The sequence below is a fragment of the Oncorhynchus mykiss genome, chromosome 13 (assembly GCF_013265735.2).
Source record: "Oncorhynchus mykiss isolate Arlee chromosome 13, USDA_OmykA_1.1, whole genome shotgun sequence".
Classification (NCBI taxonomy): Eukaryota; Metazoa; Chordata; class Actinopteri; order Salmoniformes; family Salmonidae; genus Oncorhynchus; species Oncorhynchus mykiss.
In genome coordinates, this window is record NC_048577.1 from 42,271,008 (window position 1) to 42,295,290 (window position 24,283).

A 24,283-nucleotide genomic window follows, 5' to 3' on the forward strand; every position below is an offset into this window, starting at 1 on the left:
TGGGTAAATTAGAAACGTACTCAGTTTTTATACTACTGTAGCATAGACTATGCGGCAGCAAATGAAGGCCTACCTGTCACAAGAAAAAAAGTGACCATGATGAGATGCTAGGTCTACATTGTGAACTGTGCTCAATATTGAGATGGGCTGTCCCAACCCTGAGCGTTGATGATTCATCATGCAGAGGCCGTAGAGAAGCCAGGTTTAGACATCACATATATTTCAAGTTCCATTTCACACATGCTTTTCATAAAAATAATTTATTATAATTTACCTGTTTCTCGCAGTTATTTATCCCAGGAAAGGGGAGTGGTTTTGGGCAGTAAATCGTGGTAACCTGGTTCCTGCCATTCAACCCAAATAGGAGCTAATTAATGTCAACCACTGACTCCTACTCAAATGAATGTTGGGTCTTTAGGACACACAGACCCTCTCCCAGGGATACAGTCATCCCATGAGGACACACTAAGGTCCACATGGCCCTAATACTGTCCCTATCTAAGTGACGCCACAGACTGGCCGTCGTCTGACCATCATCCCCATGACAACCTGCCCCAGCACATAGCCTTATCGCTTCATGACCCACCATCAGCTCTATCACACACATCCATCTCCACTGTATGGACAAGCGATCAATGTCGCCCCTGACATTTTCCTATAGAACTGTTCCAGTCCCATACTGGCCGTGTCATGCCTAAGATGTCACTGTACAGTGCCTTGCGAAAGTATTCGGCCCCCTTGAACTTTGCGACCTTTTGCCACATTTCAGGCTTCAAACATAAAGATATAAAACTGTATTTTTTTGTGAAGAATCAACAACAAGTGGGACACAATCATGAAGTGGAACGACATTTATTGGATATTTCAAACTTTTTTTAACAAATCAAAAACTGAAAAATTGGGCGTACAAAATTATTCAGCCCCTTTACTTTCAGTGCAGCAAACTCTCTCCAGAAGTTCAGTGAGGATCTCTGAATGATCCAATGTTGACCTAAATGACTAATGATGATAAATACAATCCACCTGTGTGTAATCAAGTCTCCGTATAAATGCACCTGCACTGTGATAGTCTCAGAGGTCCGTTAAAAGCGCAGAGAGCATCATGAAGAACAAGGAACACACCAGGCAGGTCCGAGATACTGTTGTGAAGAAGTTTAAAGCCGGATTTGGATACAAAAAGATTTCCCAAGCTTTAAACATCCCAAGGAGCACTGTGCAAGCGATAATATTGAAATGGAAGGAGTATCAGACCACTGCAAATCTACCAAGACCTGGCCGTCCCTCTAAACTTTCAGCTCATACAAGGAGAAGACTGATCAGAGATGCAGCCAAGAGGCCCATGATCACTCTGGATGAACTGCAGAGATCTACAGCTGAGGTGGGAGACTCTGTCCATAGGACAACAATCAGTCGTATATTGCACAAATCTGGCCTTTATGGAAGAGTGGCAAGAAGAAAGCTTAAAGATATCCATAAAAAGTGTTGTTTAAAGTTTGCCACAAGCCACCTGGGAGACACACCAAACATGTGGAAGAAGGTGCTCTGGTCAGATGAAACCAAAATTGAACTTCTTGGCAACAATGCAAAACGTTATGTTTGGCGTAAAAGCAACACAGCTGAACACACCATCCCCACTGTCAAACATGGTGGTGGCAGCATCATGGTTTGGGCCTGCTTTTCTTCAGCAGGGACAGGGAAGATGGTTAAAATTGATGGGAAGATGGATGGAGCCAAATACAGGACCATTCTGGAAGAAAACCTGATGGAGTCTGCAAAAGACCTGAGACTGGGACGGAGATTTGTCTTCCAACAAGACAATGATCCAAAACATAAAGCAAAATCTACAATGGAATGGTTCAAAAATAAACATATCCAGGTGTTAGAATGGCCAATTCAAAGTCCAGACCTGAATCCAATCGAGAATCTGTGGAAAGAACTGAAAACTGCTGTTCACAAATGCTCTCCATCCAACCTCACTGAGCTCGAGCTGTTTTGCAAGGAGGAATGGGAAAAAATGTCAGTCTCTCGATGTGCAAAACTGATAGAGACATACCCCAAGCGACTTACAGCTGTAATCGCAGCAAAAGGTGGCGCTACAAAGTATTAACTTAAGGGGGCTGAGTAATTTTGCACGCCCAATTTTTCAGTTTTTGATTTGTTAAAAAAGTTTGAAATATCCAATAAATGGCATTCCACTTCATGATTGTGTCCCACTTGTTGTTGATTCTTCACAAAAAAACAGTTTTATATCTTTATGTTTGAAGCCTGAAATGTGGCAAAAGGTCGCAAAGTTCAAGGGGGCCGAATACTTTCGCAAGGCACTGTATATTACCGACCTGCCACGGGGCTCAGGGTTGGGATGCTACTTAACAATAGCATCGTTCCATTCGCCATGTCAATGTAATGGCCCTGTAATAGCCTTCCGGCACGTTAGGGGGCGAGGCTAACGGACCTGTTTTTGACCGCAGGGACACATGGCATAATGGCCATTTGCTCTGTGGAGTGCTGTGGCTGTTTCCTGTTCCCTGTGTCCGGCCCGCCTCGTCCATCCCCATTTCGTAAATCCCATTTTAAAGCCGATTGTTATCAGTCTCCTGCATGGTATCAGCGCTCCTAAATGCTCTGTGGTGATTTATTACGCCTCCCACAGGGGAATCTCACGTATCTAATTAGTCATACCTCTGTCCTGACCCTCCTGCCATCAACACACAAACACATTCAAAATCCTATTTTCCATAACCCCTTAACCTAACCCGAACATTATCCCTAACGTTAATCCCTAACCCTAAATCTTGAACCTATCTTTAACCCAAAGCCTAACTTTAACCCCAACCCTAAACCTAACCCTTAAGCTTACAACACACACACACACACACACACACACACACACACACACACACACAGGTCACTCTATATAAGCTCATAGCTTGCACACACACACACACAAATGGGTATACCGCTCACAATACATAAGATCAAAGTATTCCAATGCATGTACAGAGTGAGGATACTCTCAGAATACAGAATGTCACAATGTTTATTCAAATACATCCACCCATATGAGTACACGTTCCTCTAAGCACTTTACCCAAAAGCCAAAATAAACACTTCAATGCTTTTCACGAGCAAGAAAATAATCCCCTCCCCGCAGTGCAGAGTGAAATCAAATGATGTATCTTATGAGCTGACACATTCAGCCTAGCTGAGTGAAGGATGACTCCAACTTTCCGCCATTATTAATGCATGGGGGCTTGAATGGAGCCATGCGTCGTCTGAGGCTGGCCTTGTGGGACCGAAGCCAATGTCCGTCACTTCATGTCAGTCACTGCGCACTGAGTGTACTTTGGTGCTCGATACCGCTCTATTGGAAAATAAGAGGCCTTAGACAGTGATTCACTGACAGCCAGGAGCTTGTCTGATTTGTGGATCTACTCAGTGAGCAACAGCAAACCAACAGAGACAGTGAGGGGTTGAAATAATGTTTCCTGGGGACAAACACTGCCATCCATCTTTTGAGGCTTAAATACAGGAACTGTACAGAGGAATCTATGCTAGGGCACAGCCATTATGGCTCTGGTGTGGACCCTGTGTTAACTAACCTCCGGACGAGCTTCAATGCCATACAACTCTCCTTCCGTGGCCTCCAACTGCTCTTACATGCAAGTCAAACTAAATGCATGCTCTTCAACCGATCGCTGCCCACACCTGCCCGTCCGTCCAGCATCACTACTTTCTGACTTAGAATATGTGGACAACTACAAATACCTAGGTATCTAGTTAGACTGTAAACTCTCCTTCCAGACTCACATTAAGCATCTCCAAACCAAAATTAAATCTAGAATCGGCTTCTTATTTTGCAACAAAGCATCCCTCACTTATGCTGCCAAACAAACGTAAAACTGACCATCCTACCGATCCTCGACTTCAGCGATGTCATTTACAAAATATCCTCCAACACTCTACTCAACAAATTGGATGCAGTCTATCACATTGCCATCCGTTTTGTCACCAAAGCCCCATATACTACCCACCACTGCAACCTATACGCTCTCGTTGGCTGGCCCTCGCTTCATACTCGTCGCCAAACCCACTGGCTCCAGGTCATCTACAAGTCTCTGTTAGGTAAAGCCCCACCTTATCTCAGCTCACTGGTCACAATAGCAGCACCCACCCGTAGCACGAGCTCCAGCAGGTATATCTCACTGGTCACCCCCAAAGCCAATTCTTCCGTTGGCCGCCTTTCCTTCCAGTTCTCTGCTGCCAATGACTGGAACGAACTGCAAAAATCCCTGAAGCTGGAGACTCATATCTCCCTCACTAGCTTTAAGCACCAGCTGTCAGAGCAGCTCACAGATCACTGCACCTGTACATAGCCCATCTGTAAATAGCCCATCCGACTACCTCATCCCCATACAGTATTTATTTATTTATTTATTTTGCTCCTTTGAACCCCAGTGTCTCTACATGCACATTCATCTTCTGCACATTTACCATTCCAGTGTTTTAATTGCTATATTGTAATTACTTCGCCACCATGGCCTATTTATTGCCTTAACTCCCTTATCTTACCTCATTTGCACACACTGTATATAGTGACTGCATGTTTGTTTATTCCATGTGTAACTCTGTGTTGTTGTATGTGTCGAACTGCTGTGCTTTATCTTGGCCAGGTAGCAGTTGTAAATGAGAACTTGTTCTCAACTTGCCTACCTTTTTAAATAAAGGTGAAATAATTACATTTTATTTTAAAAACTGTACTCAGAGATGCAAACATATGAATGACGTTTAAGGCCTCAATGCAGAAACTGGGTTTAAGCATGGACGCAGGTGCAAATCCATAATGGTTCCAGTGTGGAGCAGTCATGCACAATCTTCTATTTACCTTCTGTGGACACCAACCCGCTCACACATGCACACATGCACACACAAACACATGTGTTCATAATAATTGATTCTGTGTGCACTTCACACAAACATTGGCAATGTACCACTTACAAAAATACACCATCCGTAGACCTATGAAGTCATTAATGCTAATGCATACACACACACACACACACACACACACACACACAGATGGGTATACCTCTCACAATACATAAGATCAGAGTATTCCCATGCATGTACAGAGTTAGGATACTCTCAGAATAAAGAATGTCATGATTTTTATTCAAATACACCCACCCAAATACCAATATGAGGGGGAGAAGTAGTGTAGGCATACTCTGACAATGCAGGACAATATCCTATTGCATATTACACTCACTTCAAATTGTTGCTTCTCATTTTTCCTAATAGCAAAAACATGCCTTATCTGTACTACTCTTTCTACATGAGTGAATGTGTATCTACTGGGTGGGTCACATCAATGACTGTAATTTATCAACCTGTCCAACCTTCTCTCTCTCTCTCTCTCTCTCTCTCTCTCTCTCTCTCTCTCTCTCTCTCTCTCCACACTCTCTCTCTCCACACTCTCTATCTCTCTCCACACTCTCTCTCTCTCTCCACACTCTCTCTCTCTCCACACTCTCTCTCCACACTCTGGTCTTCCATGCAGTCCTTGAGCTATGTTCACTGACTGTATCGGTATGCTACAGTCATTCAGCAATTAAATTGAGTATCCGTCCTCTGTGTGACTCCATTCCCCTCATAGTGACTGATTGGCATGGCAATAATATTCATGCCTTGACAAATGAGTTTAAAGAGACAATAACAGAACGCCACGGGAGAGAAAATGTAGCCATGAAAAATGAACATCCACCAGTAACCTCTGATAAAATGCCAATTAACCTCTATCTCCTTCTATAGTTAATCTCCACTTTCCCACAGACCCTCCCTCTCTCTCCCTTTCTCATGCTCTCTCTCTCTCCCTTTCTCATGCCCTCCCTCTCTCTCCCTTTCTCATGCTCTCTCTCTCTCTCCCTTTCTCATGCTCTCTCTCTCTCTCCCTTTCTCATGCTCTCTCTCTCTCCCTTTCTCATGCTCTCTCTCTCTCCCTTCTTCCCTGTTACGTGTGCTGTTTAGCTGCGCTCAGCTTCACCTGTCAGCTTGGATCAGGGCTCTCTGGAGCAGCAACATGACAAACTGGCCTCTGATTCACACACACACACACACGCACACGCACACGCACGCACACACACACACACACACACACACACACACACACACACACACACACACACACACACACACACACACACACACACACACACACACACACACACACACACACACACGCGCACACATACACACACACAGAGGACATTCTTGGGCAAAGCTCACTCACAGACAAACACACACTCACAGATTTGGCCTTTTACACACAGAAACATACACTGGCTTAAAGGTTGTCCATTTCTACAGAGGCACACGGAGACATAGTTTTAGACAGATGTGGAGGCAGACTGTAGCATCTTTAAAGAGTTAGACATACGCGTACCTGCATTCCTACATTTTGCACACATATTTTGTGTACTGGCATCTACTGTATACTGTAAAACATACATTTAACAAGCAACGCTTAAAGTCAAGATGTGTGAAGGCAGCCTGTACATTTGTTTCTATGGCAGGCATGGCCACTCACAGCCAGGAGATCATAAAGCAATCACGTTAGTGCTTTAAAATGCTAATATATGCAATATCCTGCTAATGGGGCTGAACCAGCTTTACCGTACTCCCCCACTCACTCTGTCTGTTTGTGTCAAATATCCCAGAGCACACCCCCTCCTCTATATCTATCTCTCTCTCTCTCGCACGCATTCTCTCTGTCCTTCTCTCTCTCTCTCTCTGCCATTCCCTTTTCATCTCCTTGTCCCTCTCTTTCTCACTCCATCTCTTTCATATTATCCCTCGTTCTTTCATTTCTTATCTTTCTCTCTCCTTCCTTTCTCTCTGCCTCTCTTCCTCTAAGTGATGACTGTCCCACCTGCTAAGCCGTTGATAATGTATCCCGTCATTAAGGGGATTTATGGCTAGTCCCTCCAGGAGCATGCTGACATCTCCCACTCACAATCAATACTCCTTTATGCAGTCTTCTCGCAGGGCTGTCCCGCTGTTTACCCAAACACAACTCTGTGTAGCCAGGGTCAGCTCACACATCCTCTCACACCCACACCCAAATATTCAACCAAACAGAAACACACTTACAGACAGCTAAACCAAACTGGGCCGAGGCCAGTCCAGCCAAGCCAGACAGAGTCATTTGGGCCAACGGTCCCCAAGCTCATAAAGAGGTGGCCAGCCCAGCGTGTCACGGCGGCACAGACAGCACATACACAATTGTCAAGTGCTCTGCGTCACACGGAGCGAGGGATCACGGTTAGAGCAGTGGTGAAATAAAACAGCACCGCTGGCAGAGGAGCAGTTCATGTGCTTGGTCTAGTGACCTGCTGTAATGCAGAGCATCCATCTGTTTGCTGAGGAGACCTGGTGTATTTGTATTTTTGGTGTGTGTGTGTGTGTGTGTGCGTGCGTGCGCTTTAATAATGTGCTTGTGACGACTGTGTACGTAAGTTGTCCAGTGATTTAGTGTTAAGTGTGTTTTTCTTCCTGCGTGTTTTTGTGTTTGCCCCCGTGTCAAACTAAGTGAGCACATCATACACTCATCGCTCTTCAGGGCTGCAGACGTCAGAAAGAGTTTTGGGAGAAAGCAAAGAGACACACGCTACATCAGAAAAGAGAGGGGGAAAAGAGCCACTCAAAATGGGAGGGGAAGGAGGGACTTGTTGTTTGTACACGTGCCACAGTATTGTCTGCTCATGTTTGTGGTGGCGAGGGTATTTGGAGCAGATGGAATGCACTGGGATGAGAGAAGAAAACGATCATGTCTGTCGAGCCACACAACAGACACTTCCTGTTTTCGTACAGACTTGTACAGTCTTTGCACCTGCCAGGAACCGAGGATTGGTTTTGAATTGAAGGCTGCTGCATCTAGAGGAGGACGGCTCTCAGAAGTGTGTGAACAGGGTGGTGTGGAAGACTAGAGGGCTTTTTTGAAAAGTCTCCCACTGCCAGAGAAAGAGACAGAGCAGTCCTTCTCATGGTTTATCATTATATTTTTTGCGTAGGGCAGATCTATGTGCTCCGAATGCGAATGCCCCCCAACACATGTCAGGGTGACTCACATTCTTTTTGATGCCTTGTGAACGTAAGGGGGATCTGGGTAGAAAGGGGGTGAGGGTAGGAGGGGGTGAGGGCGGTGGAGGAGAGGAGGGGGTTAGTCACATTGAGAGCCGGCAGCAAAGGACACAAGACACACAACAACTCTTTGGTAATCAAAAAGCATGTGCTTTAGCTCTGCCAAAGAGAGGGAGGAAGAGGAGGGTGAGGAGGAGAGGGAGGAGGAGATGTCCTCTGGGCTTGATCTCTCATACAGATGTAGGATCTTAATTTCAGCCAGTTTGCTACAGCAGGAAAACAATCCTGCACTAACAGGAAATGTGAATTATTATGTGGATTATAATGAATGGACATTTTTTTGTAGAGGTTAATCCATTTTTCGTAAGGGGAGAAATTACAAACTTCAGAAGCCTTTTTAAACCTCAAATACACTACAAGTTGACATGTTCTCCTGCAACAGAGTGATCAAATGACTTATGTCCTGTCATCTCTCCCTCTCCCTCGTTCTATTCCCTTCTCTCTCTATCTAGTCCTGTCTCTTCTTCTCACTGAAGCCAAGTCCCATGTTATGTAACACAGTATCTCTACTCGCTCTTCCATTTAAGGATCAAACAGAAGCATATGTACAATGGGGTTGGCCATGGTGCTGTTGGGGTGTGGGGGATGTGGTCGTTGGTGTAGTTGTACTTGGTCATCTACTCCACATGCAGAATCTTAGTTTTCATGTCGCTTCTCATTGACTTCATATTTTTCATTGGGCCAATGGGAGTATTCTAATGTGTCCTGTGTCTAGCTCAAGGGCACATTGCCTTTCTCTCTCTCTCTCTCTCTCTCTCTCTCTCTCTCTCTCTCTCTCTCTCTCTCTCTCTCTCTCTCTCTCTCACTCTCACACTCACACTCACACTCACACTCACACTCACACTCATACACATACAGTAGCTATCAGTGTGGGAACCCTCTGTCATTGATCTGACTGTTGCGTCATTGTGACACTGTCATTGGCTACATTGATATGACCGCAGAGTAATTAGTATGCATAACAGTATTGACAGTACCACTTTTGCTGAACTTCACTGTGTGTACAATTCTGCTGTACAAGCTGTACAACAGCTTTCAAAGTTTGAAAGCAGCATGGTTTATGGAGTGCGAAGGGCAGTGTTTACATAGTATTTTGAATTAAAAGAGTCAAGGTAGTAGAGTTAGTATCATAATGACAAATCTTTCAAGTGAAAAGGGATGTACTTCTAGTAAGTATCTTGCAGGTGTATGAGAATATAAAACTTGATTAAAAATACATTCCTGAACACTGCTGAAACCCGTGGGCCCTGTGGTTCTGAGTTGACCCGTGCATCACTGTTGAGGAGGTGCTTAAGGATTTAGGTGCAGTGGTGCACAGTGTATTTAATCATTATCACACTAAGGAAGTCTTAATTGTCATTAAGAGCCCTGAAACAGATGAAAGGAGTGATTAAGATCAGAGAGATAGTGTTTTGACCCCTTCACCACGTTGAGGATCTAAGAAGTGTATCAAGTTCCTTTTAAACTGAATCCCCAGAAACAGACGCCTCCGCCCACCATTCACAGATCTCATAAGATACCCCACTGGATGGAACTGAGTGCTATTTTTAACCACTTGGATCCCCCATGCTAACGCTTGATTGTCCTGACCTCCTCCATTTGATATAGGAGATATTAGAGATATAACCTACCTCAAACATAAGTGCCCCCTGGGAGACAAGGGGCCGTCTCTCAGAGCGTCTCCAGACCGGCTGGAGAGACTATGATTACCGGGGTTGTCTGCACCAGCCGCGGGTTTGCCTGGCCATCAATCACAGTGCACCAAAGCCTCAGCAAACATCGGAGTGAGATTGTGAGGGAAATCTAGCCCAGTCAAGATGAATGACTGCAGCATTCCAGCGAAAAAGTGAGAAACTGCTGGGGTGATTATACCAGACAGACGGGCGTTACTCTACAAGGCCTTTTGAGAGTGGACATCCGCATTCAGGTGAGGCTTTAGGCGTTGAAAGAGAGATTTTGTTGAAGCCTAGGCTATGTAATTTAACTGGAAGCAGAGAGGTGCTTTGGTTTTCAAAAGGGCCCTTCACTTACAGTTCTGAAAATATTTCTCAATGTGTGCTTTACATACCATGCTCCTCTTTCATTCTGTACATTTAGCTTGAAATGAGAACACGGTACAATGGACAAAAGATAAATCAGTACCAGGCGATGTACAGATCTAGCCATGGCCGGTCCTACCCCGGGGTCGTTATTCCCTGCAGTGGGGTCAGTCAGTCTCTGGTCTCTCTCCACCACAGCAAATTAACCCTAATGGGTCTGTCATTGCGACCATTTACACAGCATTTGGTATTAGAAAGGCCTTCAGTCACACTGCCGTCCCTAACACCACCGAAGAGTTCAGGATGAATGAGCAGTGGAGGAGCGGAGGGAACGAGGGGGAGCGAGGGGGAACGAGGGGAAGGGAGGGAGAAACAGATGAAAGGAAAATAAAGAAGCACGCTGCTTTGCCCGTTTCCCCTCGAGGCCCGAGCAGAGTTTCACTGATACTCATCTCTCTCTTGTTTTTTCTTGTGTCTGCTGTGTTTTTCAGGCTCTAGCCGATGGTGTGAACGATAAGGGCCTAGGTGATTACTGAGAGGATGGAGAGAGGGTTGAGGATGGATGGGAGGGTAAACTGATGGGTTTGGGGTTTGCTGGTCCGATAAAGACTGAGGCTCTGATAGTGCTTGGTACTGAGTCCGCTCCAACAAATCGCTACAAGTTAGCTGTTGATGTTCTGTCACTGTGGCTTGGGCACTGTGTCAATCCTCCCTGGTTTCGCCCATTACCCGGCCCAGTCGAGTGAAAACAGGACCCGGGCTGTACTGCATGTCCCAGCCGCCGGTATACACAATCATATGCACTCTCTACACACACACAGACACACACACACACACACACACACACACACACACACACACACACACACACACACACACACACACACACACACACACACACACACATAGCGGCAGTTTGTAGTCCTCACTATTTGCAAAGCCTATACTGAATTATTACTGTAGTGTTATGTGTTACTGTGCACATGTCCCATCTACTCAAATGGCTTGTCTCACAACGAAACATACAGTATTTTAGCCGTTAGTCTCTAGTTACGTAAACAAAAAGCCTACTATCAAGAGTTATCTACTGACCTTCATATTCAAGTCAAAACCACGCTGTAGTACAGTTATAGTAAACCTCATGTCTTGTATGCGTCTATCTATGCTGTGTTAGTTTGCCTTTAGGATAATGTGTGTGAGAGGTAGCTTTGGGATAATGCAGCAACAGTTGAGCTGTGGTCCTCAGTATTCTGCAGCTCTCACTGTGAGGCTCTGCACTGGGGTGTGGTGTGGCCTTCTAAGTGATGTCACTCCCACAAAGCCTGGGATAAAACGTTCTGGGGTTGTTTCTGTATAAAATCTCGGTGTAGTAAAACTGGGAGCATTTAACAGTGTCTAGCAGTGGAGGCTGCTGAGAGGAGAACAGCTCATAATAAAGGTCTGGAACGGAGCGAATGGAATGAGACCATTCCACCTATTCCACTCCAGTCATTACCACGGCCTGTTCTCCTCCATTAAGGTGCCACCAGCCTCCTGTGGTGTCTAGGTGTTCTAGGACTTCTTAGTGCTAGCAGACAGTTTGAGTTGAGTTTTATTGGACTATAACACATTTTGTTTGTTTTGTATGCTCACGTGTGTGTGTATGCGTGGAAAAGACTGTAACTAATGCCGCGCACATAGCACATCTGAGCGTCCCTGCCTGCCCTCATTACCTATACCCAGGACACACCTAATGCAAAATCCACTTTGGAGCAGCAGCCTCTCCCATCTCTCCTGACTGCTTTACGGACCGCTCCCCCGAACTGATCTGGAGCGACAGACGGCACACAGAGGGCCACCAGAAAGGGGTCCGAGAGTAAAGGATAGAGACTTTGGATGAAGGGAGTGAAAGGACAGGACAATTCGAAGTGAGGAGTGATATACCAGGAAAGGCTAAAGGAAAAGCCTAGGGACCACCTGCTGTCAAAAGTGTTTTATCTGTGTGTGTGTGTGTGTGTATGTGTGTGTGTGTGTGTGTGTGTGTGTGTGTATGTGTGTGTGTGTGTGTGTGTGTGTGTGTGTGTATGTGTGTGTGTGTGTGTGTGTGTGTGTGTGTGTGTGTGTGTGTGTGTGTGTGTGTGTGTGTGTGTGTGTGTGTGTGTGTAGGCATATGAGTTTGTGTGCATACATCAGGGCTTGACATTAAACATTTTTAGTAGGAAAGATTTTTTAATTGTTCAAAAGGTCAAGTAAAAAAATGTATTGTAATGTTTCCCATCTCCTCAAAAGTATATCTGCCGTTGCAAATGTCTCCACTCTGTGAGGCACATCGATCTGCAGGTTGAACATGGTGAGATTGTAGACTCGTAAATTGATAGTGCAGTTTGTTTAGGTGACTTTACAACTAACTATCTACTTTACATGCTGATATTGTCTTTGGTATTATTCTGTGTAGCTATATTTGCTAGCCAGTCATCCCATAGAGCGTTGCATTTTGGATTTTGTCTTGAGTTGCTACAGATTTCAACAATGTTATTCCATGTTGCTACCGACCTTTTTATAATACCAAAATGAAACATTTGTTCTCCAAAAGATATTGCTTTCAAGTACGAGTGTTATTTGACACTGTAAATTAAGGGAAGGAGTGGTTTTGGGTGATTTTTTTCTATTTTGTCTAGTTTGGTAAGATGTAGATATATGTGTATACTGGCTATCATTAGGCACACAATTTGAAGGAAATAAGTGAGCAGATTTTTTGTTTTTATTCAATAAAAACTACAACTTTTTAGTGTGTTAAAAATCTATTTTACAAGTTTTATTTCGGATTAGAAGTTAAGTCTAGGTATCTTATTTAACTCCACACCACCCTACTAACGTGACTAGGATTATACCTTTGACAATAAAATCACCTTGATTTGAAAACCAATGGAATATGAGAAAAATGCTGGTTTCAGTGGCATATTAAGTAAATGTTTATAAAATAATTCCCTCAACTATTCTACATCAGCTTATGTCACAAAGTGCTGTACAGAAACCCAGCCTAAAACCCCAAACAGCAAGCAATGCAGGTGTAGAAGCACGGTGGCTAGGAAAAACTCCCTAGAACATGAAAAATAGATTTGAATATTATTCCAATGTTGGCCTCTTATCCAGTTCTGATTGGAATAATTAATTGAGTAATTAAAAATACACTGAGTATACAAAACATTAAGAACACCTGCTCTTTCCATGACATAGACTGACCAGGTGAATCTAGGTGAAAGCTATGATACCTTATTGATGTCACTTGTTAAAAACACTTCAATGTGTGCCATTCAGAAGGTGAATGGGAAACACAAAATATTTAATTGCCTTAGAACGAGGTATGGTAGTAGGTGCCAGGCACACCTGTTTGTGTCAAGTACTGCAATCCTGCTGGGTTTTTCACGCTCAACAATTTCCTGTGTGTTTCAAGAATGGTCCACCACCCAAAGGACATCCAGCCAACTTGACACAACTGTGGGAAGCATTGGAGTCAACATGGGCCAGCATCCCTGTGGAACGCTTTCGACACCTTGTAGAGTCCATGCCCTGACAAATTGAGTCTGATCTAAGGGCAAAAGGGTGTGGGGTGCAACGCAGTATTAGGAAGGTGTTCTAGGGCGTGTTGAGCCCTGATACATGTTAGCAACCATGTCGTCATAGGTATACGGCTGGTGTATTTCTGTAAATGGTGCATTGCCAATGTTTCCGTGAAGTGCACACAGAATCAATTATTATGAACACGTGTGTTTGTGTGTGCATGTGTGCATGTGTGAGCGGGTGGGTGTCCATAGAAGGTAAACAGAAGGCTGTGAATGGCTGCTCCTCACTGGAACCAGTTTTTGCACTCAAGCCTAAAGTCGTTCACCTGTTGGCATCAGTGTTCACACCAGAGTACAGTGTTCACACCAGAGCCATAATGGCTCTGCCCTCGCATGGATTCCTCTGTAGAGTTTCTGTTTTCAAGCCTCAATATATGGATGGCAGTGTTTGTCCCCAGGAAACATTATTTCAACCCCTCACTGTCTCTGTTGGTTTGCTGTTGCTCACTGAGTAGATCCACAAATCAGACGAGCTCCTGGCTGTCAGTGAATCACTGTCTAAGGCCTCTTATTTTCCAATAGAGCGGTATCGAGCACCAAAGTACACTCAGTGCGCAGTTACTGACATGAAGTGACGGACAGTGGCCTCAGTCCCAAGGGACAACAAGGCCAGCCGCAGACGATGCATGGCTCCAAACAAGCGCCCATGCATTATTAATTGGAATAAGTTTGATTCTTTCTTTCGCTCAGCTACACCGAATGCGGGGGCTCATAAGATAAAGAATTTGGTCTGACTCTGCACTGCGGGAGGGAGGTTATTTTGTTGTTCGAGAAAGCATCAAAGTGTTAATTTGGGTTTTTGTGTTAAGTGCGTAGTGGAAAATAATAGGGCATAGAATGTTGTTTTACATATGCATCAGGGACGTCTGTGGAGAAAGAGGTGACAGTATTCATAATGTTAAATCTCCTGTTGAAGACTATACTGGAGGAATATTCTTCACATCAATAGTTTAATTTTAATTTGAGAAGGCAACCACACATTTTTTTCTCTGTTTTCAAATATTTGCATATTTTTTTCTGTCCTGCTGGCATTGGTTTTGCCTGATGACTCACCCTGCATTGAATTCCACTGCTCTATCGATCTCTACATACATTCAGTTTAAAACCTCCATCCTAAAGTCATTTGTGTGACTTCAAAATGAGGGGCATTGTACAAAAGAAATCAGCGATTGGATCGTCTCTAACAAGTCTGACCAATCAGAGTATCAAATTTGATAATGTCATCACGTAGGCCGGCTCTGGCCCAACCCATCATTGTCTGGGACCAATCAAAGCGGTCAGAGTGTGTTTGCATTCTAGAAATCGTCGGGGAGGGAAGCAAATCCAGACTCATCGTGGAGAAGAAACATCAGTTGGGCAGAGAGATGTGGATGGTTAGCCAGGCACCCATTGGCTATGAATGATCAAGAGCAGTGGTGGGAATTGTTAGAATAGTATTCTAAGTATTGGCTGTTTAGATTCCTGGTGGGTCAGGCTGCTGCCGTGCCCTTGAGGATAAGCTGAATTGCTCAAGGTGAACATCCAGCCGCATTAATGGAATAGGTTTTGTAAAGGATTTAAACAGGTGAGCCACTCACTGGTAGGTAAAAGCATCTTGTAAGCACACAGGACATGAAATTACATTTCTTAAAGCTGGAGACAGAGCTGAAATATTTCACCCTTCAAACTATGAAATGTTTTGTCCTCATCGAGGGACTAAGCCTGCTGTGCTGCACATACAACCTGCTAGAAACGTCAGGAGCTAATGGTGTGTGCCATAAATCCCCTCCAGTTCGATATCTGAATCTGGAGGGAAACGCAAAGCACTCTCTCCCAACTCATCCACATCAGACTAAGCCATGCACGAGATTAGCAGAGTTGAAGTTGGCTTGGCACATTAATAATTCTCTACCCGAGCAGGAATCAGCGCATTAAAGGACATGATGCATGTTTTATATCTCTGTGTAGCATTTCACTCAATGTGTGCTGGAGACTATGAGGCTCGCTATGAGGGAACAAACACATGTACCCGCTCAGGAACCCTGGTGCAGGGGAACTGTGGTGCAGGGGAACTGTGGTGCAGGGGGACTGTGGTGCAGGAGAACCGTGGTGCAGGAGAACAGGGCTGCAAGGAGGCCTGGGATGCGGTTCAAACGCAAGAGGTTTGAATAAAAATGGTGATAGAACTACTGAGGGAATGATGGGATATGTGTCTTGCAATCAAAGCAAGCAGTGGTACAGTGATGGTAAACTCTCCCAAGCTGAGCAGTACTAGGCCTATAAAAACACTATCTCACACAAGTACAGTATCAGTCAAAAGTTTGGACACACCTACTCATTCAAGGATTTTTCTTTATTTTAAATATTTTCTACTTTGTAGAATAATAGTGAATACACCAAAACTATGAAATAACACATATTTCATGTTATAACCAAAAATGTTTTAAACAAATCCAAATGTATTTCATATTTGAAATTCTTCAAAGTAGCCAATTTCACAGGTAGTTTCACAGGTAGTTTACTACATGATTCCATATGTGTTATGTCATAGTTTTGATGTCTTCACTATTATTCTACAATGTAGAAAATAGTAAAAATAAATAAAAACACTTGAATGAGTAGGTGTGTCCAAACTTTTGACTGGTACATCACACTTACATTCTTTATCTTAGAAACATGTCCAACTTAGAAAGTATGAATGATCAATTTCACAGGTAGTTTACTACACTTTCAACAATATAATATCTGATAACAGAAAACTGTTCTTAAAATGTGTGCTCATCTTACTCAATCTCCCATCCATACTGTGCTATAGTATACAGCATTCAATAACATTCAGCTGTTGAAAGGCATTTTGAATAAATAAAATCAATTACTCTTTGAATGCACAACAAACACCAGACATATTCTGTTACGCTGTAAGAAAGCTTTACCGCAGGATACACACACACACACACACACACACACACACACACACACACACACACACACACACACACACACACACACACACACACACACACACACACAAGCACCACACACACACACAAGCACCACACACACACACAAGCACCACACACACACACACACACACACACACACACACACACACACAGAGTGAGAAGCAAATTCCAGATACAGTACCCCTGTGATGAGCCACTCACAGCACAACTAAAGAGATTGGCCTTGAATGACAGTTTCCCACAGACAACTGTCTCCTTCCCTCTAATATATCACAGATCTAAAGGCCCTGTTTCATACTAATGATCATACCCTTTCTGATATCAAATCATATCCATCTATTCTCTTCAACTTAGGCTCAAGAGATTCATTCAGGAATATCTAAAACACTTTGGAAAGTCATAGTTTATTAAAGTATGTTTTTGTTCAAGTAACGTAATTAAAACTATCCCCAGGCATCTCCAATGTTTGTGTGCGTGTTTTAGCCGCCCACAACCTTGACATTGGGGTCTCAGTGAATCAATGGGCCCAGTGACTGGGACAACTGGCTGACTGACCTGATTGGGTTTCTCCCTGCTGATCAATAAGATACCACCCTCTGCCCCTCTCTCTGTCCCCCTCCCCCACATCCCGCCTGTTGTAGGATGGCAGGACGCCTTCATCGAGTCTCGTAAAAACAACCCTGCGCACTATGGTAAATCAGGGGAAATTATGGCTGCCCAGCCTCACGCTCCAATGGATTGCCTTTCCATTCCCCCCCGCCTTTGTCATTGGGCTCATCAATACTGCAGATGACTCGGGTATTGGAGGCTCCTGTCTCTCTCTCTCACCCTCTCAGCCCTGCAGCTTGTCTCCTCTGAGAAAACAGAGCCTGCGAGGGTGTGGCTGGGCCCTCTTTTCTCTCAATAATAATACTGGTGTGGTTGAAGTCCTCCTCCCCCAATTGAGAGATCCGGTAATTACTTGTATTAACACCATCCCTGTGGTCTAATTCTTAACAACCAATAGTACGGCCAGTCACACCCAGCACTCCCTTCACTTTCGCTGAACTAGAATTAGCCCTTGGCAGTGCGCCAGCCAGCGCATGTCAATAGTCCACCAAAAAAAAACAGCTTGAATTCCCTCACAGTGTACTCGAAGCCATAGTCTGGGCTCTCCACAAATAGCTTTACGCAAACACTCCATGTTCACACCTATTATCGCTTGTAAGAACACAACCACATCCACCTTGCCCCCAGCTACCCCGTCCCACTGGCCCATGACCCCTGCTACTCTCTTACCTAGAGTTGGTCATGTCTGTCTGGCCACCTCTGCTCTTCTCCAGGCCCAACTTGGTGAAGATGCCCACCAGCACCATAATGGCCACCACGCCACAGATGATGTAGACGATCATGTGGGTGCGGTCTCGGTCGGGCTCCTCCTGCACCTCAGTGACGGGGGCTGCCGGCTTGCCGGTGTTGGCCCAGACGGGCGTGTCGTAGTTGGAGCAGGACTCCTGCTCCAGGCTGTGCACCTTGAACTGGCAGCAGAAGCGGTAAAAGCAGGAGCCGCAACAGAACAGGTAGACGCCAGCATTGCAGTTGAACGGTGGGTCCCATTGGCCCATGACGTCGTAGTAGCCCCGGCAGCGGCTGCCTATCATCGGGATGGTCTGGTCCTCCGCTACCGGAGTGGCCAGCGTAGCCTCCAGAGAATTAGAGGTGGCTGCCGTCTGGTTGGTGGCCTGGGCATCGGCCCCAGCCTCCCTAGAGTTCTGGCCCAGTGAAGTGAAGCCCAGCAGAAGGCTGAAGGCGAGGCAGATGAGCACAGAATGGGCAGCCATGTTTGATACCTGTGGATGCTGCTTCTGTTCAGTTGCTGAAGTGTCTCAAAGCTGGTGCAGGCCAATTAACACCAACTTCAGAAACGCAGGCTTCTTTACTGGCCAAAAAAAACTGACATGGAAAAATAGCCTTTTCGGTATTTCATACACTAGAGATTTGAAAAGGAGTTGAGAGCTTATGGATTAGCCTATATTCATAGCAGCTGCCTGAAAGAATAAGAGCTTTCAATTACCTTGCTGAGAGTTATTACGACACTCAGGTACAGGAGGCTCAGTGTGAAGTAATAAATTGCCATCAAGAAGGGGGATGAGCAAGTAAGTGAAACAAACTAACCTCGAATCTCAACCTGCTCCTCACGAATGAGTCCCCAGTGATTCAGTCCCAGACTCAGACACACAGTTCTGGCAGCGTTGCAAAAATACCGCCCTTTTCTGCCAAATGTCAATAGCAGATGTGATCTGAAATCTGGAGCACCTCCAGTTTAGGAGGTGTCACCCAGAAATGAACTGGCCCGTGACATTTAAAAGAAATCTCACCACAATAGGAAAAATGTTATCCGTAAACCAGAGAGATTTGGAATCCCAACAGCGCCAGCAGAAAAGCAGATTCCTCAAGGCTCCAAGCTCCTTTCTGTAAACGTCTTCATTTAGGAGAGGGACACACAGATTTTAATAATTGCCCTGCCAAGCATTAATCAATGCTGAAGTGGGGGAAACGACAAAGCACTGGAACTTCTAGATAATCCACTTGTCATAATCTATAAATATGGGAGTTGTTGATATTCCCCTCTCAGATTATCTTGCCTCTAGCAACTGCCTGGTCTCCACCTGAATGTTCATTTGATTCTTTGTTATTTTTCTTGTAGACATTTTGAATCCCTTTGCTAAGTGAAACATGATGCTCTCATTCCTTTCCTTTCCAGATGTGCAATTCCAGTTAGATACTATTCTACAATTGGTCTTCAATATTGTATTATGCCCAGAAAAAAAAGGTATGTGGGTTTTTGTTTCCACCCCCTCCAGTGAAAGCACAGTCTGTAGTTCTTCAATATTGTCCTACGAGATCTAAACTGAAATGATGATTTAGTCCAGACTTAAAAGCAGTCCTCAGCACCTGAGGCAGGCAGCCTTTATCCCACACGCTCACACACACATGCACACACTCTCACAGACACACACACACACACACACGTTCAAATCCATAGGCGACAGCGCTCCGTCAGTGTCAGTTTGGCTTAATGGGTTTAGAGGGATGGGGGTCCAGTCACTCTCTGTTGTTGTGGGTTTCTCTTGGTGCTGTCGGTTCGGCTCCACACCACACCTGAGAGGGAACCTAAAAGGATGGGGTCACCAATACAGCTCTGCTGCCAGACAACTACAACCCCACAAGTGCTACCAAGCAGGGGATAGGGGAATGACAAGGGCAGCGTGCTGAACAATCCCCCCAGCCTGTGGAGTCTAGTCCAGTCCTCCCTAGTCTAAATTTATGAGAAGCTCACTTTTGAGCGAACATGTGGTGTAATTACATTTCTACGTAGTGTCCCACTTCTTTACTGTAGTCCCTTCCTTGTTTTCCTTGTCTTTGTTTATTTACCACGACTCCATAATCCCTCTCTGCTGCTTTTTGTTGTTTCTTGCTCTCTGCTTTCTTCTGTCTTCCTCACTTACCTCTCCCTCTTTCAGACACAACTAAAGAGCAGGCTTTCTGCCGCGTTACTGCTGTGAATACAGGAGGGTATTACTGAGCCTGTGGACTGCGGTCCATGCAACACACCCAAGCCTCAACTCCCCAGCCTGTTCCAAGGGCAGGATAACTGGAGAGGCGACAACAAAAGGCAATGCAAAATCCTGTTTTCAAGAAGCCTTCAAAAATGGGACTGCAGCAAAGCTGTTTGTGTTGTTTGTGGTCTTTTATCACGCTCATTTGCAAAAAGCATTAATATGCAACAGTTTTACCAAATGCTGCACATTAAAGCAGTCTTCCAATTGTTATGCAAGGGACCTCAACACAGTCCTTCCCCCAAAGCAGCTTCTGTGAAAACAGGCATAATTTGATATATATGTATAGGAATTTTAGATATATATCACATGTATGTGTTTTCTCTGTTTCTTTGCTTATGGAATTCTCCAACAGAAATTGGATGAAACAGGATAACCAACAGCAGTAGGATGCTTTTTTTCATTCCATCCCCTCTTTGTTTTTCTTCAGACGTGTATTCCTCTGTTTCCCTTGTCCCTCGCACAGAGCTTCTTTATCCCGTCTCCGTTGATGTTGCACTACTGTGCTCTGGCAGGACTAAATGCTCACACGCTCTCTCCCTCGCTCTCTCTCTCTCGCTATCTCTCACTCGCTCTCGTGAGCGAATGAGCGCACCTCTCTTGCTGACTCCCCCTCCCCCCCCCCTCTCTCTGTCACTGACACCCTCCTCCCTAGGCTGTGTCCCATGTTTTTTGTACTCTCTCCTTCCAAATCTCTCTCTTTACATATTTCCCCTTCTCTCTTCCTTTCTCTCGTTCTGTTCTCTTTTGTTTTTTTATCCCCTCATTTATTTTTACCCCCTGTCTAACCTTTTCTGTTTACCTTGCCTCCATCCTCTATCCCTATCCATTCCCCCTCTCTCTTTTTAAACCCCCCTCGGTTCAACAGATGAGTGCAGTGGTGCTGACTGCATGTGTCCATGTGTGAGCGTGAATTTGCTAATGCCTATGCACCCTCCTGGTCTTTGTGTGAGCGTGAATTTGCTGATGCCTATGTACCCCCTGGTCTTTATGTGAGCATGTCTCTAACATGTGCTGCAGGATTTGATTTAGTGAGGGAGTGAGAGAGAGAGGAGAGGGAGGGGGTGAGCAAAGGAGAGTGGAGAGAGAGGGAGAGGGAGAGAGGGAGAGGGGGAGAGGGAGTAGGAGAGGGAGAGGGAGAGGGGGAGAGGGAGAGGGAGAGAGAGAGAGAGAGATTTATATATATAAATAAATTATTAAATAACGGAACAGGGACTGGAGAGCAGGCGGAGAGGAATTGTTAGATTGCAGGAGGGATGGATTGGAGGTGGATTAAGGAAAGGAGAAGGAATAGATGGAGAGTGAGAGGGAGCAAGCCAGGTAGTAGAGGAAGGGAAGATAGATAACAGACGAAAGAGTGAGAGACAAGGTGGCGTGGGAGATTAGAGAAAAGGAGATAATTGAAGGCTAGGAAAAAGGATATTCTGCAGGAAAGGCAGAGAGCAAGGCCTGAGAGATTAGGATGAAAAGAGAGGGACAAAGAGAAAGGAGAGAGAGATGCAAAATTGTATGAATTTGAAATAATCCCTGATTTAATGTAGTACATGAACTAGATTTGGTAGAAGAAGCGCCGTTGGGTCTTCTTCGTGTGTTCTAGGCGAATATGCATCCTCATCAGAATACATAGCAAAATAGCGAAGGGATGCTGCTAAATATTTTATTCTGTTTCAAAGCTGTAGACATTATACTCCTTTTGAATATTCATATTTTCCTTTTTTTCCCTCTTATTTTGTTTAATTTCACTGCCCCCGTCTTCTTCTCTCTCTGTATAGCTGCATCTCTCCATCTATTTCTTTCTCTCTTTGAGCTACTGTCGTTTCGCCTACCCATCACTATTCCCTGCACAGCATCTCCTTCTGTCTCACCCTTACCAACCCTCTTTTCCCAAATTCACTTCGGATTTTTGGCAGAGCGCATACAGACATACACACACTAAGGCACTCTGGCACACACACATGCACACACACAAACTCCGCAACATGCAGTCATATACCCTCTTTCTCCAAGTCTCACATCTCCTCCATCTCATCCACCTCTCATTTTCTTCTCTGACTTCAAATCAAATTTTATTGGTCACATACACATGGTTAGTAGATGTTAATGCGAGTGTATTGAAATGCTTGTGCTTGTAGTTCCGACCGTGCAGCAATATCTAACAAGTAATCTAACAATTTCACAACAACTACCTTATACACACAAGTGTAAAGGAATGAATAAGAATATGTACATATAAATATATGGATGAGCGATGGCCGAATGGCATAGGCAGGATGCAGTAGATGGTATAGAGTACAGTATACATATGAGTTGAGTAATGTAGGGTATGTAAACAGTATATAAAGTGGCATTGTTTAAAGTGACTAGTGATACATTTATTACATCCAATTTTTAATTATTAAAGTGGCTAGAGACTTGAGTCAGTATGTTGGCAGCAGCCACTCAATGTTAGTGATGGCTGTTTAACAGTCTTTTGGCCTTGAGATAGAAGCTGTTTTTTTTTGGGGGGGGGGGGTTATGGGTCCTGGAGGGCAGGTAGTTTGCCCCCGGTGATGCGTTGTGCAGACCGCACTACCCTCTTGATAGCCTTGTGGTTATGGGCGGAGCAGTTGACGTACCAGGCGGTGATACAGCCCAACAGGATGTTCTCGATTGTGCATCTGTAAAAGTTTGTGAGTGTTTTCGGTAACAAGCTAAATTTCTTCAGCCTCCTGAGGTTGAAGAGGCGCTGTTGCGCCTTCTTCACCATGCTGTCTGTGTGGGTGGACCATTTCAGTTTGTCCGTGATGTGTACGCCAAGGAACTTAAAACTTTCCACCTTCTCCACTACTGTCCCGTTGATGAGGATAGGGAGAGGTCCATGATCATCTCCTTTGTTTTGTTGATGTTGAGTGTGAGGTTATTTTCCTGACACCACACTCCGATGGCCCTCACCTCCTCCCTGTAGGCCGTCTCGCTGTATGCCGTCTCGCCGTACCTCCTCCCTGTAGGCCGTCTCGCCTGTAGGCCGTCTCGTCGGTAATCAAGCCTACCACTGTAGTGTCGTCTGCAAACTTGATGATTGAGTTGGAGGCGTGCTGGGCCACGCAGTCATGGGTGAATAGGGAGTACAGGAGAGGGCTGAGAACGCACCCTTGTGGGGTCCCAGTGTTGAGGATCATACTAGACTGTAGGTCTAGTGTGAAATTGCCTGCAGTAAGAAAGTATGCTGTTGATAAAGACGTCAGGCAATGTTGCTGTTCTGTGAAATATTGCACTCGTGTTTACTGCTGCCTGCAATTATCTATTGAGATGGAGGGGGGAGAAGGAGTGAGGGAGGAGTGGAGAGAGGTAAGATGAGATGGATGGTGCGGCAGAAAGATAGAATGGTAGGAGGGGGTGGGGGGGTAGAGGGCAGAGAGGGTACAGGCTAGATGAGAGTTCTCTCTTTAATCATTTTATTATTTCCGTTCACCGGGTCTGATAGCACCCCTGTGGCACTCATATTTCTTTTAGCCTGGTTTTGCCTTTGCAGCACACATTGTACCAATCTGCTCCCATCAAAAAACCCTCCTAAACAGAGAGTGGAGAGCTGTTCCTGTTGCATGCTGGATCTCCCCCTCTCATCGCTCTAAATAAAAGATGAATGTCAAAATATATTACATGTCATCATCATTCCTTTTTCCATCCCTCTGTATTCATCTCGCTCCCTCCACCCGCTGTCCCCTATGTCCACTATACAGTACCTCTTAATCCTCCCCATCCTGTCTATCTCTCTTTCGCTCTCCCCTTCTCTCTCCCCTCTCTCCCTCTGTCTCTGTCACTCTCTCTCCCTCTGTCTCGGTCGCTCTCCCTCCCTCTGTCTCTGTCACTCTCTCTCCCTCTGTCTCTGTCACTCTCTCTCCCTCTGTCTCTGTCACTCTCCCTCC

General features: G+C 45.0%; 1 protein-coding gene across 2 annotated transcripts in view; it reads right to left on the bottom strand.

Moving 5' to 3' along the window:
• LOC110486406 (protein shisa-8) overlaps nt 1-20,970 on the bottom strand; it is an 81,756-nt gene extending 60,786 nt beyond the window's left edge. For both annotated transcript variants that reach the window (XM_021557986.2, XM_021557985.2), the window contains exon 1: nt 18,058-20,970. In XM_021557986.2, the coding sequence (XP_021413661.2) occupies nt 18,058-18,599 (542 nt within the window). In that variant the 5' untranslated portion in view covers nt 18,600-20,970. The remainder of the gene's footprint in view (nt 1-18,057) is intronic.
• Nucleotides 20,971-24,283: the final 3,313 nt, after the last annotated feature.